The sequence below is a fragment of the Schistocerca americana genome, chromosome 7, assembly GCF_021461395.2.
Source record: "Schistocerca americana isolate TAMUIC-IGC-003095 chromosome 7, iqSchAmer2.1, whole genome shotgun sequence".
Taxonomy (NCBI): domain Eukaryota; kingdom Metazoa; phylum Arthropoda; class Insecta; order Orthoptera; family Acrididae; genus Schistocerca; species Schistocerca americana.
The window spans coordinates 582,775,397-582,802,021 of NC_060125.1; the positions used below are offsets into that span (position 1 = coordinate 582,775,397).

Sequence of the window (26,625 nt, forward strand, 5' to 3'; positions counted from 1 at the left end):
AGCAAATAATTGAGGACGTAGGTTGCAAGTGCTACTCTGAGATGAAGAGGTTAGCACAGGAAAGGAATTCGTGCCGGGCCGCATCAAACCAGTCAGTAGACTGATGAGCAAAAAAAAAAAAAAAAAAAAAACTACTGCAAATCAGTGTTGTACACTAGGGGTTGACCGAATGAGGTAATACTCTGTCGAATGGAATGCTTTTTAGTCCTTAGCTTTGAGACACCAATTTTCATCCAGTCATCCTCATTTAAGTCTTCCGTGGTTTCCCTAAATTACTTCAGGCGAACGCCGGCATGGTTCCTACTTGAATTTACCGGCCGACTACCTCTTCCATCTTCGTCAAATTAGACCTGTAAGTATACATGAATTATGTAACTGTAATGCCAAGACCTGTCCAATGTCGTCGTAAAACTGTACAGGTCCGAGAACACATTCTATTTCTATACTGTACTGTCCTGTTTACAACTCATTGCACAGCTCTGCAGTTCAATACAGTAAACACGACATCCATATCTGCATATATCTCTGCATGACTACTCTGCTGTTCACAATAAAGTGCCTGGTAGGGGGTTCATCAAAACACCTCTAGGCTGCTTCCCTACCGTTCCATTCTCGAACAGCGCGCCGCAAAAAGGAATACTCAGATCTTCCCGCGAGAACTCTCATTTCTCCTATTTTATTATGATGATCATCTCCCTACGTAGGTGGGAGCCAACAAAATATTTTCACACTCAGAGGAGAAAGTTGATGGCTGAAATTTAATGAGACGGTCCTGCCGCAGAGAAAAACGCCTTTGTTTGAATGACAAACCAGTTTGCATATATCCTTGGCACTCTCTCCCCTATTCCGCTATAATAGAAAACGATCTGTCCTTCTTTGAACATTTCCGACGTCCTCCGTCAATTGTATCTAATGCGGATACCACACTGCACAGCAATACTTCAGAAGTGGGCGGACAAAAAATGGTTCAAATGGCTCTGAGCACTATGGGACTTAACTTCTAAAGTCATCAGTCCCCTAGAACTTAGAACTAATTAAACCTAACTAACCTAAGGACATCACACAGATCCATGCCCGAGGCAGGATTCGAACCTGCGACCGTAGTGGTCACGCGGCTCCAGACTATAGCGCCAAGAACCGCTCGGCCACTCCGCTGGCGTGGGCGGACAAGCGTAGTGTAAGCAGTTTCTTTAGCTGACCTGTTACATTTTTTAAGTTTTCTGCCACTAAATCGTAATCTTTGCTTTGTTTTATCCTAAAACATTATCTACGATATCGTTCCGTCTTCAGCTATTCGTAATCGTAATTCCTGAGTATTTAGCTGAGTTTACTGGATTTTCATTTGCGTGATTTATCGTGTTACTGAAATTTAGCGGATTCTTTTTACTGCTCATGTGGAAGACATTACACTTTTCATGATTTATAGTCAACTGAAACCTCTAACACGATAAACACATCTTATCGAAGTCATTTAGCAATTATTTTTGGTCATCTGATGACTTTACAAGACGGTAAATGACAGCGATATTTGCAAACGATATAAGACAACTGCTCGGAATGTCTCCTACATCGTTTATGTCAAGAAAGAACAACAGAGGGCCTAAATCATTTCCGTGGGAGCGCCAGATGTTATTTCCGTTGTAATCAATGACTTTCCACCGATTATTACAAACTGTAACCTTTCTAACAGGAAATGACGACGTCAGTTTCAGAGCTGAGGCGATACTCCATACATATGCAATTCATTTAGAAGTCTCCGATGAGGAACAGTGTCAAAAGCCTTGTGGTAAAATTGGAAATGAGCGTATGGCATCGTTGGCCGTGAGGTCCCATCTGAGGATGTTCGACCGACAAGTGCAGCACTTATTTCAGTCGGCGCCACAGTGGGCGACTTACGCGCCAATGATGAGGATGAAATAATGATGAGGACAACACGACACCCAGTCCACGAACGGAGAAAATCTCCAACATGGCCGGGAATCTAACCCGGGCCCGCTGCACTGGAGGAAAGCACGTTACCATCCAGGTAAACCTAAAAATATGGAATAAATTTGATGTCCCCTGTCGATAGCACTCATGAGAATAAAGCATTAATCGTGTTTCAAAAATGACTCCAATCACTATGGGACTTAACATCTGAGGTCATCAGTCCCCTAGAAAGTAGAACTACTTAAACCTAACTAACCTAAGGAGACCACACACATCCATGCCCGAGGCAGGGTTCGAACCTGCGACCGTAGCAATAACGTGGTTCCGGACTGAAGCGCCTAGAGCCGCTCGCCCATAGCGGCCGGCAGTCGTATTTTTTCTGAATACGTGTTGGCTGCTTGTCAATAAATTGTTTTCTGCCAGATGATTCGTAATGTCTGAGCACAATATATGTTCCAAAATTCTACTGCAAATAGACGTTAGTGACATGGGTCTGTAATTCAGCGGATTACTCCTATTTCTTTCCTTGGGTACTGGCGTGACTTGTGCAACTTTCCTTTCTTTGGGTATGGATATTTCTAAGAGCGAGAGGATGTGTATGATTGCTAACCATGGTTGGATTTAGTGGTAAGAAGGCCCAGTTGACAGCCCGAACAGCATGAAAACAGGAAGAAGGTGTACTTAAGTGTGGAAAGAGAAGCAAAATAAAAATAGTGACCGGTCCACACTTAGCAGTTACAACACTGATCGAAGATACATAGCCCTGGAATTGCGGTTCTATGTAGAACTCCGAATGGGGAGATCCGTGCTCAAATCACCCTCGTATTGCTTTTTTTTCTCCTTTTAATTTTAAACTTTCCGTCCGGTCATTGATGTGTCTGTTGGTTGTATTCAAATGTGTGTCTGTGCCGTCTGTAACGCGCGTTTGCAAAGAGCGAGGTGTAAGGAAGGGACCTCCAGACGTACCTACTTCCCATTTGTTCTACACATGTACCACATGTCATGAGTCTTGCATTCCGTTTTGGATTGTATGACTTTTGAAAACATTTGTTGTAACATAGTTCTCACCCGTTTATTTGTTGTTTCATTTCTTTGAGAGATTTATGCTGCAATTCGCCTGCTCTTACTATTCTTCACATTTACTTGCGACGGTAATATGTTCTTACCACATGACTCATATTCTATAACCAATCTACATGTAGTATTACGTCAGAACTACGGAAGATGAACAGACACGGATTCATCGGACGGACAGTTCATAATTCTGTGAAGAAAATGGGAGAGGAAGGCACGAGGGAGATATGAGTACGGATCATCGGCTTTCTAGTCCAACACCAAGACCACACAACCAAGACACCACTGTTCTTGCGACGTATTCGATGTTGCACAGCTTGAGCTTTGACCATACACTGTTGCTATTTTGCTCAGCATACTCTGAAAGGAACCTTACTGGTACACGATCTGAACCGGGAGTCTTGGCTTTCGTGTTTTGAGCAATTTCGCTAAATCGGAGATATTTACTTCGTAGTTACTCATATTGACAGTTGTTCTCGATTAGAATTCTGGAGTATTTAGTACGTCTTCTTTTGCGAAAGAATTTCGGAAAACCGTGTAAAGTAACTCTGTTTTAGTGGCCCTGTCATCAACATCATCACCATTGTCATCGCGCAGTGAACATATTGACTACGTCTTGCCAATGGTGCACCTTACACACGACCAGAATCGCTCTGAGTTTTCTGCTATCCTGCGAAGCGGCGTAGATCACTGTCGACATACACAGCTATTCCCAACGCAACAACTAGCGAGCAGTTCAGCCCACAGAGTCCGCTGACTTTCTACTACTGTTTGAAAAGTGCCCTCATTATGAGAGAGCTATTGTCGTCAGGATACCGAATACGATGGTAGCAGATTTTCAGGGCTCTTTCAGAAAGCAGTAACGGTGCTTAATGAGACATTTGACACGCCAGAGAGTGAGAGAGAGAGGGAGAGAGAGAGAGAGAGAGAGAGAGAGAGAGAGAGGGCGGGCTGGAGGGAACGGCTGTGCAGTGCAGTAATTGGTGTGATGAGAAAGCCATCAGCGGTCACTCGACATTTCACTGGCGCGCGGCTGCCCGCGGGTTGTAACGTATCGGAAGGGGTGGTGGCGCGCAAATAGTGGGGGAAATGAGGGAGGCGGCGCAACAGGGTAGTGGGAGGAGGGGTGGGGACATTAGCGTACGTCGCTTTCATCAGTCACGGCCAACGGCGTGCGTGCGAATCACACAATGAGGACCTCTAAATGCCGCACGCCACACTTGTTCTCCTTTTATCTGAAATGTGGATCACATTCCTCCTAACTTTCACCAATAAATCACGCAGCACTCCTATTACGCACGGGTAAAACTACTGCAGGATATCATCAGCTGAGGTGAAGAAGGAAGAAAACACCAAGTTCCGAAGTCTCCTCGACTGTCGTGTCTACCATTAGCTCAGGTGTGCAAGCGTAATGGTGGTAGGAAGTGAGCTCCAGATACAGAGCTCTGGCTACAGCGACGTGGCATACTTACACATTTATAACGGTCACGTCACACTACAGCTGCGGCAACACATGAGAAACAAGAACAATTATTTATTAAAATAAAGTACATCAAAATATACTCAGCTTTTGCTTCAGGAGAAGGCGTGGTATTGGTATAAATTTCTCAACCAAAGATAGTAGATGACCAACAGACGTTCCCACTACTGCTCTTTCTGCTCAGTGTCAGTATCTGTCTCTTGCTCGTTGTTGTTGTCATAGATTCTGTCTCTCATTATCACTGGCTCACACCCACTTCCACATTGTCCTTCTCTTTATCCGTCTAACCGTTCACTTTTTTTTTTTTAGCACTGTTCTTTCGCACTCAACTGTTTTCCACTGTCATTGTGTTCCTCTCTGTGTGTCACATCGTCGACACCGAGCGAGGTGGCGCAGTGGTTAGCACACTGGACTCGCATTCGGGAGGACGACGGTTCAATCCCGTCTCCAGCCATCCTGATTTAGGTTTTCCGTGATTTCCCTAAATCGTTTCAGGCAAATGCCGGGATGGTTCCTTTGAAAGGGCACGGCCGATTTCCTTCCCAATCCTTCCCTAACCCGAGCTTGCGCTCCGTCTCTAATGACCTCGTTGTCGACGGGACGTTAAACACTAACCACCACCACATCGTCGACGTCTCCTCTTTCCATACGACTATCACCGTCTAATTTCTTCAAGAGCAAATTACTTTTCCGTCCCTTTCCCATTGCCTCTGTCTGTTCTCCTCTCAGCATAAAAAACCTATTACAGGGCCATCTATCACAAAGCGAAACAAGTGGTCCAGCTGAAACATTCATATTTCTTTACGTACTACACGAATAAGTAAAAAAAATTTGGGGGTTCCTATTTAAAAAAACGCAATTGATATCCGTTTGACCTATGGCAGCGCCATCTAGCGGGCCAACCATAGCGCCATCTGGTTTCCCCCTTCAAGCTAGACAAGTTTCGTTCTTTGAAGGTTTTTCGTTTGACGCTTATTTCGTGAGATATTTGGCCTTTTCACTATAAATGGACCACCCATACGTATGGTGTCTGTTGTTTCGGACGATGTAATCTCCGTCCCGAACTCTTGCGGGAATCAGCGTGAGGCTGCGAGCAGTATTTAGGTTAAAACAGCAGTCGAGATTGCAGTAACTTTTGTTTATTAAAAAAATAAAAAATAATAAAATAAAAATAAATAAATAAAAATTTTAAGAAACAAACAACTCTTTTTGCAATCTCGACTGTTGTTTTAACCTAAGTATAGCGCCATATCGCTGCGCTCCACGGACAATGGTCTAACTAAATTATGAGAGCAGTATGGTGGACAGGGTCGCCACATAAGTAATGTGCGTCAAGGTGGGAATTTTGGATGGACGGGAAGCATGTTCGTATAGGCGAACCACTTAAGACTGCTGCTCGCGTAAAGCAGGAAATCCGGAGTCGAGTCCCACTCAGGCACAAATTTCCACTTGTCGCCATTGAATTCGTTTTAGTGCCTGATTGCGGAAGATGTCAGATACTGTTTACGTTCCACACGATTTATTTGCACTACTGTTGGTGAAAGAACTGTTGGCCTGTGGACCCGAATCGACACTCCGCACAGTGTTATTGGTGAAATAGTTCTTCCTGAGTTCGCCAGTCTTTCGTTACTCCTGCAAGGGTGGTTAAAACTCATTCGTAATTCGGAAACCACAGGTCAGTACCCTGCAGCAATCGCAGTACGCTCACAAAAATCTCTAGAGTCGGCCACTAGACGGGAAACGCAGCACACTATCGTCTATTAACCTCTGACTGGCTCCTTGGCGCGTTACCGAGAATAATGGCGAAAAGAACTTTGGGTAACCGTACACAGACATAACAGTCAGAAAGTGACAGCAAAACAAATCACTACAAATTCCACAGAAACTATTCACTTTAATACAACTTTTGATAATATTCGCAAAGTTAGTTTCTATGATGGGAAACTTCGCGCATAACTAAAACAAAACTGCCACTGAATAATAGCACCAACTTTGACTACGCAGCTGTACAATCTAAATCACTAATTTCACATTTCTATTACTGCAGTAAAATGCTGAAGACCTGTACTAAAACTGATTACATTCTTCTACGACATTCAGAACTGTCAATGTCACTCCCGGCCCTGCTAAACGTCCACAACCGTCGCTCGGATTCCACGAGTTTAGATCAACTACCTAAATGTTTTAAACAGTAGGCACCGAGCGAGAAGGCGCAGCGGTTAGCACAGTGGACTCGTTTCAGGGACGACGACGGTTCAAACCCTCGTCCAGCCATCCTGATTTATGTTTCTCGTCATTTCCTAAATCGCTTCAATCAACTGCCTGGATGATTCATTTGAAAAGGCACGGCCGATTTCTTCCCCATCCTTTCCTAGTCCGATGGGACCGATAACCTCGTTATTTGGTCGCCTCCCTAAAATTAGCCGAACTTTAGGATTCGTAGCTGACCAAGCGCTGCAGCACCCAGAGTCTTTCTTATTGTTTTAACCTCTTCTGTACCGAACAACATCACCTCTGTGACGAAATTTGGCAAATTAAATACCACCTAAGTCCCCGAAATGTCACATGAAATACTCTGAATAGGTCTTGCAGTTAAAGCGCACCTAAGGCCACTCTGTGCTCGGATTTTTGGAAAATCACGGCATCCTTCTGGAGTAAAAGAGGCTATTCGCGCTCCAGCGCACATTGAAAGGTCTTCCTAAAATCCCACTGATTCTCGCACACGTCTGCACGACCAGCGCATTCGATTCTGTTGCACTGCTGGCCATTAAAACCTCAACATAACGAAGGAGGCACGGAACACGTGTCTAGTTGATGTGAAATGTGCTGAGCTGGTTCGCAGTGGATCCCAAAGATTTGCTTCCTTCACCGTATCACTGCCCGCCCGGAGGCGGGGAAGTCGTACTGTCGGTAGTTAAAAGTTACTCACGCCGCCTCGTTGACTGTCTGTCGGAGTGCACTGTTTTTTTGCCTCTGATGCAATGTTATCCAGTTTTGAATGTTTTCCTTGTGAGTGGATGAAGTCGCACCAAGCCTGTTGTAGTGCTGGGCCTGTATTGGGAGACAGTGTGCTGCGTATCCAGTGCCATATTGAACTTACGATGGGGCCGGCCGGTATAGCCACGGTCCAGTGGAAAAATTAGTTTTCTGGATTGAATTTCGATAAATGGAGGCGTCTGTTAAATCTTCTCTTCACGGCTGTCGAGTACTCACAGTGGATGGCTAAGTGCCTCATGGAACCTATTTGTGGAAGTTCTACAAAGCTGCATTTTGAAACGGCGAGAATAGATCAATTTACCGGTAAATGATTTCTCGCCTTCGATGTGATATGACTGGTTGAAAGTGGTGCTCACCCTTAACGTCGTCGGTGTTGTAACGAGCCATTTGGTACGTGCGAGCTCCTTGTTGCGCTGCGTTACTAGTTTTGAAAACTTTCACTGATGTGTTCAAAGTGGCACATTATAGATCATTTAATTCACAACTGTGCCTATTTGTAATTTTTTTCAGTACCGAGAACTTAACAATTGGTTCAGCTATTCAAAATTTTAGATCTGAGCAGTTAACTTTAATTGTTATACTCGCCAGCTTGGTTTAAAGTTTCATTTGTTTTATAGACACCTTTTTAAAGCTCGTGCTAATCCCTGCACATTTAGGCCATGTATGTGTTTAAGCGATGTTAATTATTTATCCATTCGTTGGTTGAAGTTACTTATAGTCCTGAACTCGAGTGGTATTTTTTTGATAGTCGTTTTATATTAACTCAATTGTCTACAGAGGTATTTCATCTCTGCTAATTGTTTTATTTTATGTGCGTTTTAGAAGTTCATGTCCATACATTTATAGGCTGTTGTGTAAAGCTGATCTCAGGCTGGCATTCAATGTAGGCAAACAGCTGGTTGTTCAGCAGCTAGAATCATTTGTTGAACGCAGCGTTGTAATCATTTAATTTCACGGGTTTCCCTTTCTACTTAATTTTTTAAATGTGTTATCTAATACATTTTTGAGTTCAAAGTTCGCTTTCTCTGAGTGTTCTGTTAATGTGTTTGTTCTTTGCATTAAGAAGTTTTGTTGTGCCTGTGATTAACTGAAGTAAGTTATAATATTTGAAGCTAAAATCGCTTGATGTGATACAGTTTATTTCTTGACCAGTTTCTACAGTAAGTAGCTATCATGCTCAGATTCTCCAATCCACAATGCAGGGATAGAATGAAGTTAATATAGCAATCTGTATGATCGTGCAACAGTTATACACAACATACCATATTATCTAAATAATAAAAATTGCGTATCTGCGGAGATATAGTTATCCATTAATCTCGTTAACATACTGAGAAGGGGCTCCATTTATAGTAATAGAACTTCGTGCTGGTTTCTCAAAAATAAAACCAGCAAGTTTTATATGTACTAATTTTTATATCTGACTAACCATTCTTGAACTGTATTATTATAATTGGAGCATGTTCTCTGTATCTTGACGAGACACATATGTAATTCTATTTCTGGGAGGTATATAACTTTTATTATTCGAATAATACGGTTCCTGGTGGATAATTATTGTATGAAAATGCAAGATTACTACATTAACGTTAATCTATCCACACACTGTAGGACAGAATCTGAAGACGGCAGCTGGTTACTGTCGCATCTGATCGTGAAGTAAACTATTTCACATTTAGCGACGTTGGCTTCTGATATTATAAATTAAGTGATTCGGGTAGAATAATAAACAAAGCCCATATAATAAACAGCACACTAAAAAGTTACATAGTACAGTGAAGACAATGGGGAAACAAAAAAAAATGTTTAACTGTGAAAGGAAACACGTGAGAACAAACAAAAAAAAAACAATCAAAGCCACGGCGTGGGGTAAGAAGAAAGAAAATAAAGAATTTTAGCTGAGAGAGGGAGGCGCGCTAGGATAGTCTGTGCAGTTGTAAAAAGCCTCTGTGCCAGGGTGGTGTAGTGGTTCGTGCATCTGCCTCGTGAGCAGAGGACCTGGGTTCGAATACTGGGGTTGGTACAAAGTATCATTCGTCGGTTCAGTCTATATATATACATATTAGACGTTTGAAACTTAAATATTTCCATTCACCATACAGTTCCGTTTGACAAATGTGTTTGTATGTGAACACAGACAGAGGAACTTTAACCTCAAGATGATTATGCTCATATACTACATATGTATAGCTGCAATTAATTAAGGTCTGAGCGCTACCGAGTAACCAAGGAAGAAATAACGCCATTTTTATTCTGTATGTAACGAAAGAATGCACATTTAGAAACAACATTTGATTTTTATGGGCCTTATACTTCGTCTAAGACTGAGAAACAGTTTACCAGCACGTGTCGAAATGCGACAGCTTCATTGTCGCGACCTGTCGAGAGTGTGGTTTATCGTTTCGATATACCGCAACTGTCGTTTGTCTTCCCACGAGTTAGTCGAATATGGAATCGATGGTCTCAGATGGAATATACTCAGTCGTATGAAAGTTCTCAGAGCCAAGGAGGATCGTCACATTGTTCTCAGCCGATGAGGATGGCACAGCTACGTTACGTACTTCGTACCATGAAGTGGGCTTGTTTGCGATTAGTGAGACGGACCGCGTGACGAGGTCTGCAGCACCAGGGTCAGTCTTTAGGCTACCACTGTCGCAGCTGCCCTTCGTGCAACAACAGAGAGAGGCGCGACCAACTGCAACAGTGGACAGAGGAACTTTGCAGACGTTTTCGGGATCTGTTTACAGAGCCACGATGGATGGAAACATGTGTGAAGGCTCCAAGAAGAACGGACGTTGACACATTGCACGGAATGGGTATCATTTGGGCACAGCAACTTGCTTGGGGTGCAACCGAGTACTCAACACAATCGCCTCTGATACACGTGGTAGGCTATAAGGAGAGAGACCGTTAAATTGTTTAGTTATGTAGTTACGTATTCTACGTAACTACATACTCAAATACGTATGTACGTATTTGAGGTCTTCAATAGCTTATCTTTCAACAAGCTAACGCCACACCGCCTGCTCACGAACTGTCATGACGATCTCGACAGGTTCGAATCCTGCCTCGGGCATGGATGTGTGTGATGTCCTTAGGTTCGTTAGGTTTAAGTAGTTGTAAGTTCTAGGGGACTGATGACCTCAGAAGTTAGGTCCCATAGTGCTCAGAGCCATTTGAACCATTTTTTGCAAGTGCAATAAGAGAAATTACTGAAGTAGCAACTTGAAACCCTCGTAATACCAATTAGGGCGTGGGGGGGGGGGGGGGGGGAGGGAGGGGGGAGAGGGGAGAGGGGCATGGCGTGTACTTTGTGTTCACGTTTTGAAAATATCTTAATCTAGTCTGGTACTTAATATTTTAAAATTTAGAAAAAATATGTTATGATATCTTTTATTAGACTGCGTAACTGTTTTAAAATTATGAGTAAAATGTAACCCAAAAGTCTTAGTAGTGAATGTGATTTCGAAGTAAATATCATGTTCATGTTTTCAGGTCGTGAACCCGTCTTAGACCTGTATATAACGTTAAAAAGTGTAGTGTGAATGAAAATCAAAGACAGTTGCTGAAACCAGTACTTTTTTCGATGTTTGGTGGTAGTCATAAGGTACCCTTCTGCTCGGTGTAAACATTACGGAAAATGCCTCGAATTGCTAAGAATGTGGTAAAAGATATTTTCAGGTTCTATACCCTACTTATATGTTAGTACCTATTCAAAAAGTGGGTTGCTTGTTAAAGTTAAACAATTTAATTAAATTTTATTTTTTAAGTTTTTATTTTTAATTATTATTTATTTTTTGTGGTGTGCATGAAATTACCGTTCTCCCCTTCATACTACACATTATGAAAAGTGCGTTGGTATTGTTAGGGTTAAGGGCAGCAGTGTAAAATTGCTCTCCACATAGAAATCTTACGGGTATAGTTATTCTTTTAGCAATCTGTCTCTATCGGTATAGTCAATATATAAAGAGACGTTATAATTTTTTGTTTTCACACTGCTATTAAAAGTAAGGAAACCGCATTCTGACGGCTAACAGAATGTATTTTAGAATGTGAGTGAGAGAGAGAGAGAGAATAAAATGTACCTCTCCAGGGAAGGAGTAGCCGTGGATGCGGTGTTCGGAGCCGTGGCTGTTGTTGGTGCCGTAGTGGAAGTACATCTCCTCAAACTGGTAGCGGTAGGCGAGCGGGCCGCCCGTGATGTTGACAGGCTGCTCCTTGGCGTCCTTGCTCACGCGGAACACCAGCGTCTGGCCCGTGTTGTGCAGAGTGCCGCTCACCTGCAAGGTAGGCAACCGGGCAGTCAGTAATGCAAGGGGCTACTCTCTGTGGGTAGGTAAGGCACTGCTGCTGTCAAGGGACATAGCGTCTCCTAGGCCATAGATTCTGCCTGAAAGTCGTCGCTAGAGACTGTTACAGTTGATCAACCAGTACTCAGTAACAAAACCATGATAGTAACAAAAAAGTAATTTATTTGCAAACGGCTTCCCCTAAAAAAATGTCATGAAAAAACGAAAAGACATGTTGCACGAACGCTGGAATGATGAAATTGTTTATAAATTATGTATTGAGGGTAACTTGTATTTCTTGAAGAATTCACTTAATACATATACACGTTAAATTTAAATGTGCGCTTCCGTGGCCGTTGTCACATTCAATAAAATTCTTCTGTGTTTGAGGTATTGTCATCTGTAAAATTCCGAAATTTTGGCGACTGTTGTAAGTCGCCAAAACATCGGAATTTTACAGATGAAAATGCGGCCTCAAACCCAGAAGAATTTTATTAAACATATACACGTTTTAAGGTGCAAAATTTGTAGTTTACTTATTCTAGAATTGATGACAGCTGTGTAATTTGAAATGATATGTTTAATGTCGCAATATTAGCGCAAAAATACACTTTTTTACACAGTTTTCAATGTGACAACAAAAAAACAGTTGTCAGGATAACACATCTCATCAACATCAAAAAGTAAAATAATCCTAAACACAAGAATATTAAATAAAATTACAATGAAATGAATATCCCTAGCTGCATATAGGCGTTGATATGATACAACGGTGGCAGTTGAAAATGTGTGCCCTGACCGGGACTCGAACCCAGGGTCTCCTGCTTACATGGCAGGAATCACTTAGGACACAGAGAATAGTGCGACTGCAGGGAATCGGCAAAAAAGCCATGAGTAATGAGTAAAATGGGCATGGGCACTGCGAATATAGAGCGGGACAATAAGTTGAGAACGTGGGTCTTACGGGAGGTGTTTCAGGGATAAGTCCCTGCAGTCGCACAATTCTCTGCGTCCTCGGCGGCTCAGTTGGATACACCTTCTGCCAGGTAAGCAGGAGATCCCGGGTTCGAGTCTTGGTTGGGGCACACATTTTCAACTGTTCCTATTGACTTATATCAATTCTTGTATGCAGCTAGGGATATTCATTTCATTGTAATTGCTTTGTTACAAGCTGCATGGTATCTGCTATTTCGGACATGTTGGAAAGAACAGATACCGTCTTCATATATATATATATATATATATATATATAATATAATATTAGCTCTCAGAAGGTTAAATTATCCTAAACACGACGGTATTAAAGTTTAACTAGAAGTTTCTTTACAAAATTGTTCCTACACTTACGTTATTATGTTGATCAGTACTATGAAAATCGTCCGATTGCGGTTCAAGTTCAGTACAACAATAAAAAAAAAAAAATTTGCAATCAAGACGGATTTTAAGTAACACCTTACCAGACGTCTTCCGTGCTACCTTATCCACTCTGGATCTGGTCAGCGTTAGAACGCATCTTTTTCTCGTCAGCCATTAACAATTTATAAGCTCGCGTGAGTCTCTCGCCTCTCTCCGGATTTCAGTAAACTGTTCATTGACTTCTGTTCGTAATTTCTGCTGATCTTCACGGACGTTTTCGAACCCAGCGTAAGTTTCAAATTGGAGACAATTTAATGCAGCATTTGTGTCTGTTTTTCAATTCACCGTTTCGGTTTTTAAGTCTTCTCACCTTGCATTTGTTGTTTCACTCGTTTGCTTTACGACCATAATGCGAACACACTATCTGACTCTTCGCCATCGTCACCTGCCACTGTTTGATGTAAATTTGGCCGTTCTCCTCTTTCACGTGGCGTTTCACCGACTTCGTGCACAGCGCGGACGCACTTACATACATTCTTCGTGTTGGAAACTGTCCCCTTCATTTAGTGCATTCATCTTTTGGTCTCCGTCTACGAGTTTTACCGTCTACGCTGCCCTCCAATACTAAATTGGTTATCCCTTGATGCCTCACAACATGTCCTGCCAACCGATCCCTTCTCCTAGTCAAGTTGTGCCACAAATTTCTCTTCTCCCCAATTCTATTCAGTACCTCCTCATTAGTTGTGAGATTTGCCATCTAATCTTCAGCATTCTTCTGTAGCACCGCATTTCTAAAGCTTCTATACTCATCTTGTCTAAACTATTTATCGTCCTTCTTTAACTTCCATACATGGCTGCACTCCATACAAATACATTCAGAAACGACTTCCTGACACTTAAATCTATACTCGATGTCAACAAATTTCTCTTCTTCAGAAACACTTCCCTTTCCATTTCCAGTCTACATTTTATATCCTCTCTACTTCGACCATCATCAGTTATTTTTCTCCCCAAATACGAAAACTCATTTACTACTTTAAGTGTTTCATTTCCTAATCTAATTCCCTCAGCATCACCCGATACAATTGGACTACATTTCATTATTTTCATTTTGCTTTTGTTGATGTTCATCTTATATCCCCCTTTCAAGACACTGTACATTCGGTTCAACTGCTCTTCCAGGTCCTTTGCAGTCTGTGACAGAATTAAAATGTCATCAGCAAACCTCAAAGCTTTTATTTCTTCTCCAAGGATTTTAATTTCTACTCCGAAATGCTTGCTCAATATACAGATTGAATAATATCGGGGATAGCCTACAGCCCTGTATCACTCCCTTTCCATTCACTGATTCTCTTTTATGGCCCTCGACTCTTGTAACTGCCATATGGTTTTTGTACCAATTTTAAATAGCATTTCACTCCCTGTATTTGACCCCTGTCACCTTCAGAATTTGAGAGTATTGTAATCAACATCGTCAAAAGCTTTCTTTAAGTCAACAAATGGTGGAAACCTAGGTTTGCCTTTCCTATATATATTTCCAAGATACAACTCAAAACAACATCCGAATACAGGCTTATCGCCATATGAAGTAATATCACCGTTCTATATATTGAAAACGAAGAAAGCGAAGACTGGACGGCAAACACACGAGCACTGGAGAAGTAGGTCGAAGCTTTGGGCTGTATGGCAAGAATGCCACAGTGTAAGGTTCATCAGAGGGTGATGCTATCAACTTCATATACGCCGAGGTAGGTTTTTTGCAAAGAATCAGGGGCCATACCAAGTGGTAGAGACTACCCTCACCATTAAGTGTTAAGATTCAAATTCCGACGAGAGAGATTGTTGAGCACGTACGGTGGTTGAAATCTTTTGAAGGAAGTCTGGATGTTATTCCAGGGAGAGGAGACTCTGACCAGAGAGGGAGAGTGAGGAGAAGATAATCAAAAGAAGAGTGAGGGGAGATAAAGAAAAAGTTGTGAGTGAAACGGTAATGAAGAATCCTTATGGATTAAGGCCTAGGAGATAGTAATTTAATGTTTATTGTTAGGTATAGATTTAGCATAACTAGAATAAGAACTTATGGAGGAGCAATGAATTTAAGGGGAGGAAAGTAATAGGTGTTCCTGCCCGTAGGTGAGGTGCGGGGAAGGGAGAATGATGAGGTTCGTAGCGACGTGGAAGCGTTACGGAACCAGCACCTGTAAGGGGGAGAGCTGTTCACCAAGCAGGAAAACGTAGCGATCACGTCACCGCTGGGTGATACAGGTGGTATTCAACGTACGGGAGATGGCTACGGAGGATGCAAGATTGGAAGCATTCGAAAAATTCCTCCAGGAAACGGAAAGGCATGAGATACTCAAAGAAAGTGCCGTGGTATGTGAGCGAGGACATGGAGCGTACGAGAAACTATGGAGTGAAGTGACCCAGGTACTGGGGGCTATTCCATCTTTACGAAAGAAGAAGGGTTGATCGACGCTGGAGGTCGGCTTATGAAAACAATATTTAACAATACTGATGAGGAAGATATTTAAAAGGTGGACGACATCATAGAAGCGAGAAAAAGGGAACAAAGCCGTGAGAAATTGGCATACTGGGCAGACTGGAAGTCTAGAGAAGGACGTGTTGAGTAACGCACGACTATTACGACTATTGACTGGAAAATTAATACGGTGTGCCAAAGATGCAGAATAAGCAGTTAAGCGGAACATAAGGGAACTAGAGACTGAAGTAGAAGTCTTAGATATGGAAGTAGTAATGAAAAAGTGCTTGCAGTCGGTAAAAGATAGTGTTTGGGAAGCACGAGGGAAAGTGACCGAGCTACAGGAGGCTACGCAGCAGGCTGCAAGAGGTCAGTCGGGGGTAAACTAGTTGTCGCCGGATCTGTATTTAGAGAATCTAAGGAAATACAGAAGGAAATACCGCAGTAGTTGGGGTTGGTTTTAGACAGAAGCTCAGAAACTTACATTTTTAATTCAAGATAGCCACAGTATCGGTGAGAACTGATGGAGCAAAAGATTACATTTCCGTTTTTATACCAGGTTTTAAATTGTAAGACATTTCCAGGGGCAGATGTGGACCCTGACCACAATCTATTGGTTATGAACTGTAGATTAAAACTGAAGAAACTGCAAAAAGGTGGGAATTTAAGGAGATGGGAACTGGATGAACTGACTAAATCAGAGATTGTACAGAGTTCCATGGAGAGCCTAAGGGAACAATTGACAGGAATGGGGGAAAGAAATACAGGAGAAGAAGAATGGGTAGCTCTGAGGGATGAAGTAGTGAAGGCAGCAGAGGATCAAGTAGGTAAAAAGACCAGGGCTAGTAGAAATCCTTGGGTAACAGAAGAAATATTGAATTTAATCGATGAAAGGAGAAAATATAAAAATGCAGTCAATGAAGCAGGCAAAAAGGAATACAAACGTCTCCAAAATGAGATCGACAGGAAGCGCAAAATGGCTAAGCAGGGATGGCTAGTGGACAAATGTAAGGATGTAGAGGCTTATCTCCCTAGGAGTAAGATAGATACTCCCTACAGGAAAATTAAAGAGACCCTTGGAGAACAGAGAGCCACTTGTATGAATATCAAGAGCTCAGATGGAAACCCAGTTCTAAACAAAGAAGGGAAAGCAGAAAGGTGGAAGGAGTATATCGGGGGTCTATACAAGGGCGATGTACTTGAGGACAATATTATGGAAATGGAAGAAGATGTAGATGGAGATGAAATGGTAGATACGATACTGCGTAAAGAGTTTGACAGAGCACTGGAAGACCTGAGTCGAAACAAGGCCCCGGGAGTAGACAACATTCCATTAGAACTACTGATGGCCTGGGGAGAGCCAGTCCTGACAAAACTCTACCACCTGGTGAGCAAGATGTATGAGACAGGTGACATACCCTCAGACTTCAAGAAGAATATAATAATTCCAATCCCAAAGAAATCGGGTGTTGACAGATGTGAAAATTACCCAACTATCAGTTTAATAAGTCACAGCTGCAAAATAATAACGCGAATTCTTTACAGACGAATGGATAAACTGGTTGAAACCGACCTCGGGGAAGATCAGTTTGGATTCCGTAGAAATGTCGGAACAGATGAAGCAATACTGACCTTACGACTTATCTTAGAAGATAGATCAAGGAAAGGAAAACCTACATTTTAGCACTTGTAGTCTTAGAGTAAGCTTTTGACAATATTGACTGGAATACTCTCTTTCGAAGTCTGAAGGTGGCAGGGGTAAAATACAGGGAGCGAAAGGCTATTTACAATTTGTACAGAAACCAGATGGCAGTTGTAAGAGTCGAGGGGCATGAAAGGGAAGCAGTGGTTGGGAAGGGAGTGAGACAGGGTTGTAGCCTCTCCCCAATGTTATTCAATCTGTATATTGAGCAAGCAGTAAGGGAAACAAAAGAAATATTCGGAGTAGGTATTAAAATCCATGAAGAAGGAATAAAAACTTTGAGGTTCACCGATGACATTGTAAGTCTGTCAGAGACAGCAAAGGACATGGAAGAGAACGGGATGGATAGTGTCTTGAAAGGAGGATATAAGACGAACATCAACAAAAGCAAAACGAGGATAATGGAATGTAGTCGAATTAAGTCAGGTGATGCTGAGGGAACTAGATTAGGAAATGAGACACTTAAAGTAGTAACGGAGTTTTGCTATTTGGGGAGCAAAATAAATGATGATGGTCGAAGTAGAGAGGATATAAAATGTAGACTGGCAACAGCAAGGAAAGTGTTTCTGAAGAAGAGAAATTTGTTAAAATTGAGTGTAGATTTAAGTGTGAGGAAGTCATTTCTGAAAGTATTTGTATGGTGTGTAGCCATGTATTGAAGTGAATCATGAGCGATAAATAGTTTGGACAAGAAGAGAATATAAGCATTCAAAATGAGGTGCTAAAGAAGAATGCTGAAGATTAAATGGGTAGATCTCATAACTAATGAGGAGGTATTGAATAGAATTTTGGGAGGAGTTTGTGGCACAACTTGACAAGAAGAGGGGACCGGGTGGTAGGACATGTTCTGAGGCATCAAGGGCTCACAAATTTAGTATTGGAGAGCAGCGTGGAGGGTAAAAATCGTAGAGGGAGACCAAGAGATGAATACACTAAGCAAATTCAGAAGGATTTAGGTTGGAGTAGGTAGTGGGAGTTGAAGATGCTTGCACAAGATAGAGTAGCTTAGAGAGCTGCATCAAGCCAGTCTCAGGACTGAAGACCACAATAACAACAAACCAGTAGCTCGGAAACAAGAACGTAACTAATCGGAATCGGAAGAAGACAACACTGACTGCTGTCATATCAATCACAGCAGCGGCGCTTGTTCTGCTGAGTGTAGTTCCCGTTATGCTACATAGAGCACAAAACACAAGGGTGAGTTCAGGCCCAGCTGTGGTTCAGATTCCAGTCGATTTGATGCAGCAGAAGGAAGATGAACGCACCAGGGGATTATTATTACAGGTAAGCCTGTAAGTCTGCAACAGAGAGTTGGAAGTCATAGTGCTACAAGAAGCCTATTAAGGAAATAAGTTCCATATTTGACTTTAGGAGCAAGGAAAGAGGCCCTGTAGAAATGTATAAAATTAACTGATAGGGTTAACAAGACCAGTTGTTGGAATAATCCTTAATACGGGAAAGGCCAGAAGGGCCTGTCGCCAGGAACTGTAGTGTAAAGGATAAAGTAGTTTGGACGACCTGAGTGACCGTGTCTTGATAAAAAGGAGGGCAATGTAGTTTATCGACCGTATTCAGACGGTAAGTACTCCAGCGTGGAAGGGAGCTGCAGCAGAGTAAGCCACAGGCAGGTGAGAGTATTGTACGTTGCTAAGCAAAACACGGTCGACAGGTGTTGTGATGCAGAGCAAGCTAGGTGGGGCACAGCAACAGCCGATGCTGCACACTGTAACTGAAGGGTGGAAGCCTTTCGTCACTTGCAACGGGGAAGTGTTTAGAGTTCGTGTCTGAAGTTCTATACGAGCATAGTCTGGAGTGAATAAGTACTCAGACATTTCTGTACTAAAATATTCTCGTCTCATTATCACAGCCTACATCACAAGCCTCTGACGCCCGGAGCGATAGCCTGGAATGCAGTACAACAGGGTCCGCTGTTCGACCACGGGACAGGGAAACCTGCCCTGAGTCACATGACAGCCGCTGCGGAAGGAGAGAGCCGCTGGAGTCAGGCCACGGCCGCCCCTGTAGCACTGTCAGCTGCGCTGCCATGCTGTCATAATGGTTGCGGTCAGAGAAGTTGACAGTAGCATTCCAGTGACATCATCCTCCGCTAGACTCTTTCCGCTGCCAGTAATGCCGGACGTCTATTGTTTCTCATGAGAGGCAACTGGATACCTCCGCCAAGTTGTTCCTGATGTACTATGGCCGAGGGCTGGAATGAAAAAGTTAATTATACAAATTCGTCCTTGTCCTGACATCTCATGACAAAAGGGTCATGTAACATCGTATTTGCAAAAGGATGATCAGCCTCAGATATTGAATTACTCTAAAACAAGTAACATCTAAAACAAGTAACATAGAACCCAGGTAAACATAAAGCTATATTTGCAAAAGGATGATCAGCCTCAGATATTGAATTACTCTAAAACAAGTAACATATAACCCAGGTGAACATAAAGCAATTTGCTAGGTAAACTTTGGACATTCATGCAACAAACTGATGAAATTCTATTAGAGAAAATGAAGCTAGGAGAAGTGACAACTATTTAATGAATAAAGATGAAAAACAATGGCAAGCAAATTCTTTCAGAAATAGTGATATTATATAGAATCCCATGTTAAGAATAATTAACCTATCAAATCATGGTTAAAAGTGCAGTTTAAAAGTACAATACTCTATATATATCGGGAATTTCTGCATGTACTCCACAACTTTAATAGTGTGTAAAAAGCATGAAAGTAAGATAGCTGAAGTAGAATTTTTGAGAAGATCCATTGTGAAATATAATTTCTATGAACAACATAACGTTGTAGCGTTTACCTCATCGGAAATGTTTGAAATATGAAATTAACATAGTAATTAATATTGAAATGTAAGAACTGATTACATTTGGACATATATAAGGCATCATTGTACAGGCTAGACATGAGTGCAACAAAATCCTAGGACTTCTTCCAATTCACGGTGGTATGGTACAGCAACCAGTGACAAAGGTTTTTATGAGATAAACTGTCTTCGCTGGAAAACAGGCTTCAGTATTTTATATTTTGCTAATAACACGTTTCGCCTTGAGGCATCTTCAGGTTGGCTGCCATTACAAGCTTCAAATCCATATTCTGCCATCCACGAAAACGTTTTAGCAGGTAAACAACGTTGTCAATGTTTTAAGAACATTTCGTGGTATCCTGATATAAAATAGTGTTGAGTACATGGGAATTCGCTTTTAAAGTACATAAAAAACCTCAGCAGGCGGTTGCCCTTTACGAGGTTCAAGGGACTTCGTCCGGTATCCTCGTAGAGTATACGGCCCTACTCAATCTTCCTAAAATATTGAGAACGGTGTCTGCCCACTAAGACATTTGCATGGACGGCAGCATATGTGTTTATCACCTGTTACGCCAAACAGTCTGAAGATTCTTAATGCGAAAAGTGTTATTGGCAAAATATAAAATAAGAGAGCGGTTTTGCAGCCAAGACTGTTTATGTCTTGATAACCAAACTTTAGTAGTGTGTTAGTCTTTCAACGTCCCTTTTAGAGTAGCGAATGCCACGTGCCACAAAAATAGCCTCTTTTCTGAAATACAAGGTTCAGAAACGAATCAGAAGTTTGGTAACAGGAGGCCGTATAAAAAAGAAAACAGTGCACCAAGACAGGGAAGAAAGGCGAGCTGATTGTGGACTAATGAAGTGCCGCAATATGCGGTGCTAATGTATGTAGGAAATTAACGACGCCAGACTTCACAAATTAACGTCATAAATTACGACTAATAGAAAAGTAAGAAGATCTAAGGAGAGAAGAGCACATTATTTCTAGAAAAGAAACATGATTAATGTCGATCCCGAGAAACGTAGAAGAATATCAAGCGAATAAACTCATCCAGAAGTATGCTGGCTCTTCAAATGTACATCATCACTAGTGGCTCAATGTCACAGCGCAGCGGCTGAAATCTAATAAATTGACATCTATAAATGAATCAATAGGTCTATCTTCATGACACCACTCCGCAAGACTATATGTCATTTAGCATATTGCACTATTGGGAGGGACGCTGCATTCACGTTACAAAACCGCGACCGTGAAATTCATAGTTCAGCATATCCATTAAAAACAGCGTCGATGTAAGACTACAAAGTTTCATTTTGTTTCGGTAATAACCTTGTCAAATGATAAAGTAGTAAAGGGATATGTAACTCACCGACTGAAAACCCAAGCCTGACAAGAACGGAAACACGTTTCTTTAGTGTCATGGCCTTGTTACGGTGATATAATAACAATCATTTGCTAAGGATACAGAAGCCAACATCGTCATAGGGCACTGAGGGTTTTGAAAGGCAATGACCACTATCAGTACAGAATAGTAAGTTCTTTCACCAAATGCGATGTGCAAAGTTTAGATGAAACGCATTATCTATTTAACAGTAGGAAAATTTAGTCGGGCTGGGCTGATTTTGGGGGGAGGAGGCCAAACTACGAGGTCATCGGTCTCATCGGATTAGTGAAGGATGGAAAAGGAAGTCGGCGGTTCTCTTTCAAAGGAACCATCCCGGCATTACCCTGAAGCGATTTAGGGAAATCACGGAAAACCTAAATCGGCGTGCAGGACATGGTATTGAACCGTCGACTCCCGAATGCGAGTCCAATGTGCTAACCACTGCGCCACCTCGCTCGGTTAAAATTTAGTGATCGTTAGCATGCTCCTTGCACGTTAGATCGTGTCTCGTTTGACTGTATTGTTGACACGATAGAAGATGATGATGCAATCTTGATAATATTCCAAGACAGGAAAACTACTGCAGAGCATGGGACGATGAATGGCACCTAATTGAAAATCACACTCTTCGAGAAGTAACCTTTGTCTTAGAAGGATTGAGAACTCTGAATACCATTTATAAAATGGAACCAAGTGAGAAAGACCTAGAATAGGACGATCATACAAATAAGTAATATTCTGTTCAAATTTAACAGCAAGATTGCTTCACTACGTATTAAGAATATTCTGGGGGCATATACTGTTTTAAAAAATCAAAGAATTCGATAGGCAGAGTCACGTTAGTTAATATTTTAGAGGAAGCTGGGATAAACGATGAAATTAACAGCCGTTTAATGTAAACAAACGCTTGCACAATGTCATAAGTAATGTCCTTTGGTACACATTCGGAGTCATTTCGAGCTGCAACAGGTATTCGATAAGGAGATGCAAAATTGTCACTGTTTTCTAATGTCTTCTTTCATACTGTGGACAGACATGCAAGTGAAAAGGAATGTCGGTGGAAAGAACCAGAATAAATTTCGGCATTTACTGGTAATAGGATTAAGTCCGTAGAGCATACGGAGAGAACCAAGATATAGATAAAAACGCTTGATGAGCTCATCGGAAAGGTAAGTTATACTGTATGAAATTACGGAACCGATAATCAAAAAACTAGACTAAAACTGTGATTGGTTTCTTTACATACCTTCATCGTACAGTATGATCTGATCCTGTTTCGTAGATACTTCATGGTTACGGGAAATAACAATAGAGTAATGGACAAGATGTATACTTAGAATTTTCTGTGCCACAATGTGTGTAAGAAGGAGGAAGACCATAGAACTTACATAATGAGAGGCAAGAATACGAACCTGCGAAGAAAAAAATCATCGTCCAAAAATGTGTAAAAATAATCCAGTCAAACAAAAAGAATGCCTTTGAAACGTTATCTGGAGTGTTTTTAGTTTAACTAAGGCAACAAACACGTTTTATATGCCAAAATACAAGAAGGATATTGTTGTCGTCTTCACTGTGTGCGTTGGTTAGATTATGCTCTTCGCGCCACCTTATCCTATGCAGGCCTCTTCATGTCTGTAAAACTACTGCACACTAATCCATTTTTACCCGATTATTTGCAGACACCCGTGGTGTAGGGGTAGCGTCTTTGCTTAGTAATCAAAACGTTCTCCGTCCCGGGTTCGAAAACCGCCTGGCGTCGAAGACTTCCGGCATAAGAACTTACCCTAATTCTGCCAAAGGCCTTGTCAAAGAGGGCGGAGGAGCGGACAGAGGGTCAGAGACCTCTCTTATCCTTGGGGTGGAAAACTGCCATTAAAGACTGAAGAATTAGCGGCATGAGGATGCAGAAAGAATTAGAATCCACTGCATTACAGACACATAACTTGTATGCGTAGGACATGTAGCCTGTAACTGAAAAAGTGTCATGATGATCTCTCCATTGGCAAAATACTCCGAAATAGTCCCTCATTCGGATCTCCGGGAGGGGACTGCCAAGGGAGAGACGACTACGAGGAAAAAAGTAAATAACCTACCAAGGGATAACATTCTACGAGTCGGGCTGTGGAATGTCAGAAGCTACAACGTGGTAGAGAAGCTAGAAAATCTGAAAAGGGAAATTCTGAGGTTCATCCTAGATATAGTAGGAGTCAGTGAAGTTAAAAGGAAAGAAGAAAAATATATCAGATCAGATGTGTATAAGATAACAACAGCAGCAGAAAATGGTATAACGGGAGTAGGATTCGTTATGAGTAGGAAGGTAGGGCAGAGTGTGTGTTAAAGTGAGCAATTCAGTGGAAGGGGTGTTCTTATCAGAATCGACAACAAACCGACAACGACAGTTCAGGTATGCATGCCGACGTAGCAACTCGAACAGACAGAAAAAGTATATAAGGACACTGAAAGGGTAATACAGAGCGTAAAGGAAGATGAAAATCTAATAGTCATGGGGGACTGGAAAACAAGTGTAGGGGAAGGAGTGGAAGAAAAGGTTACAGGAGAATATGGGCTTGGGCCAAGGAAAGGGAGAGGATAGAGACTATTTGAGTTACTGTAATAAATCTCAGCTAGTAATAGCGAATACTCTGTTCAGGAATCGCAAGAGGAGGAGGTATACTTGGAAAAGGGCGGGTGATACGAGAACATTTCAGTTAGATTAAATCATGAGCAGACAGAGATTCCAAAATCAGATACTGGATTCTAAAGCTTACCCAGAAGAAGATATAGACTAAGATCACAACATAGTAGTAACGAAGAATAGGCTCAAGTTCAAGAGATTAGTGAGAAACAATCAATACGCAAAGAAGTGGGATACGTAAGTACTAAGGAATGAGGTGATACGGTTAAAGTTTTCTAAGGCTATAGATATAACAATAAGGAATAGCTCAGTAGGCAGTATAGTTGAAGAAGAATGGATATCTTTAAAAAGGGAAATCACAGATGATGGAAAGAAACACTTAGATACAAGGAAGATGACTAAGAAGAAACCATAAGTAATAGAAGAAGTACTTCAGTTGATCGATCAGAGAAGGAAGTACAAGAATATTCAGGGAAATTCAGGAGCACAGAAATACAACTCGCTGAGAAATGAAGGCTATAGGAATTGCAGGAAAGCTAAGACGAAATGGCAGAATGAAAAATATGAAGAAATCGAAAAACAAATGATTATTAGAAGGACTGACTCAGCATGTAGGAAAATCAAAATAACCTTCGTTGAAATTAAACGCATTAGGAGTGAAACGGGAATTCCACTGTTAAATGTAGTGCAGACAGAGTACATTGACGGACTCTATGAGGGAGACGATTTGTGTATTGTGACAGAAGAAGAAACAGGAGTCGATTTAGAAGAGATAGAATCAGAATTTAAGAGACTTACAATCTAATGAGGCAGTAGTGTTAGATAACATTCCATCACAGTTTCTAAAATCGTTGGGGGAAGTGGCTACAAAAAAGATATTCACGTTTGTGTGTAGAATGTATGAGTCTGGGGACATTTTAGGAAAAAAATCATCAACCCATTTCCAAAGACCGCAAGAGCTGACACATGAGAGAATTATCGCACAATCAGCTTCAACAGCTCACGCATCCATGTTGCTGACAAGAATAATATACATAAGAATGGAAACGAAAATTGAGGATGTGCTAGACGACGATCAGCTTGACTTTAGAAAAGGTAAAGACACGAGAGAGGCAATTCTGACATTGCAGTTCATAATGGAAACAAAACTAAAGGAGAATCAAGACAATTTCGTAGGATCTGTCGACCTGGAAAAAGTCTTCGACAATGTAAAATGCTACAAGATGTTGGAAATTCTGAGAAAAGTAGGGTTACGCTGTAGGGAGAGACGGGTAGTATACAATATGTACAACAGCCAAGACAGAGTAATAAGAATGGACGACCAAGAAGGAAGTCTTCGGATTAAAAAAGGTGTAAGACAGAGATATAGTCTTTCACCTCTACTGTTCAGTCTATACATCGAAGAAGCAATGATGGAAATAAAAGGCAGGTTCCGGCGTGGAATTAAAATTCAACGTGAGAAGGTATCAATTATACGATACGCTGATGACATTGCTATCCTGAGTGAAAGTGAAGAAGAATTACATGATCTACTGAATGGAATGAACAGTCTAATGATTCCTGAATATGGTTTGAGAGCTAATCGAAGAAAGTCGAAAGTAATGAGAAGTAGGAGAAATGAGAAACTTAACATCAGTATTAGTGGTCGCGAGAGAGATGAAGTTAAGGAATTCTACTATCTACGCAGCACAATAATCAATGACAGACGGAGTAAGGAGGACATAAAAAGCAGACTGGCATTGGAGAAAATGGCTTTCCTGGCCAAGAGAAGTCTACTAGTATCAAACATAGGCCTTAATTTGAGGAAGAGATTTCTGGAACACAGGATTTTGCGGTCGTAAACAGGGACAGTAGGAAAACCAGAACAGAAGAGAATCGAAACACTTCAGATGTAGAGATACAGATGAAAGTTGAAAATTAGGTGGAGTGATAATGTAAGGAGTGAGGACGTTCTGCGCAGAACCAGAGAGGAAAGGAATATGTGGGACTCACTGACAAGAAGAAGGGACATCTATTTAAGAATCGCAATCGCGTTGTGCAGACTTGGATCAACTATTGAAAGAGGAAATACCTTAATTTGGTATGTCTTAGAAGAATCCTTTAGTCAGTGTAGCCAAAGGACATAGTCGAATATATCAGGCCAATATCGCCTTCATTAAACTCAGTAAGAACTAGAAGTATGAAATAGTAAAATCATAACGTTTTCTCGATGGACGGGAGTAACAGAGTAAGATGGGGGCTCAGGTAGTAAGCATAAGAAGCATTATGCTTACTACCTGAGCCCCCATCTTACTCTGTTACTCGCCCCTGTGTACGGGAAAGCGTTATGCAGATCTTGGCGCCTCTCGTGTGCATCTAGAAAAGGTAAGGATTTTACTGTTTTATATTTCTAGTTTTTACTGAGTTTAACGAAGGCGATGTTGGTCTGCTATATTCGACGATGTCCTTTGGCTACACTGACTAAAGGATTGTAAG

The 26,625-nt window shown here is 41.6% G+C and overlaps 1 protein-coding gene across 1 annotated transcript in view; it reads right to left on the reverse strand.

Moving 5' to 3' along the window:
* The window catches only part of LOC124622077 (carbonic anhydrase-related protein 10-like), an 899,606-nt gene that overhangs the window by 191,719 nt on the left and 681,262 nt on the right, over positions 1-26,625 (reverse strand). The window contains exon 4 of the mRNA XM_047147650.1: positions 11,566-11,760. Within this exon, the coding sequence (XP_047003606.1) occupies positions 11,566-11,760 (195 nt within the window). The remainder of the gene's footprint in view (positions 1-11,565; positions 11,761-26,625) is intronic.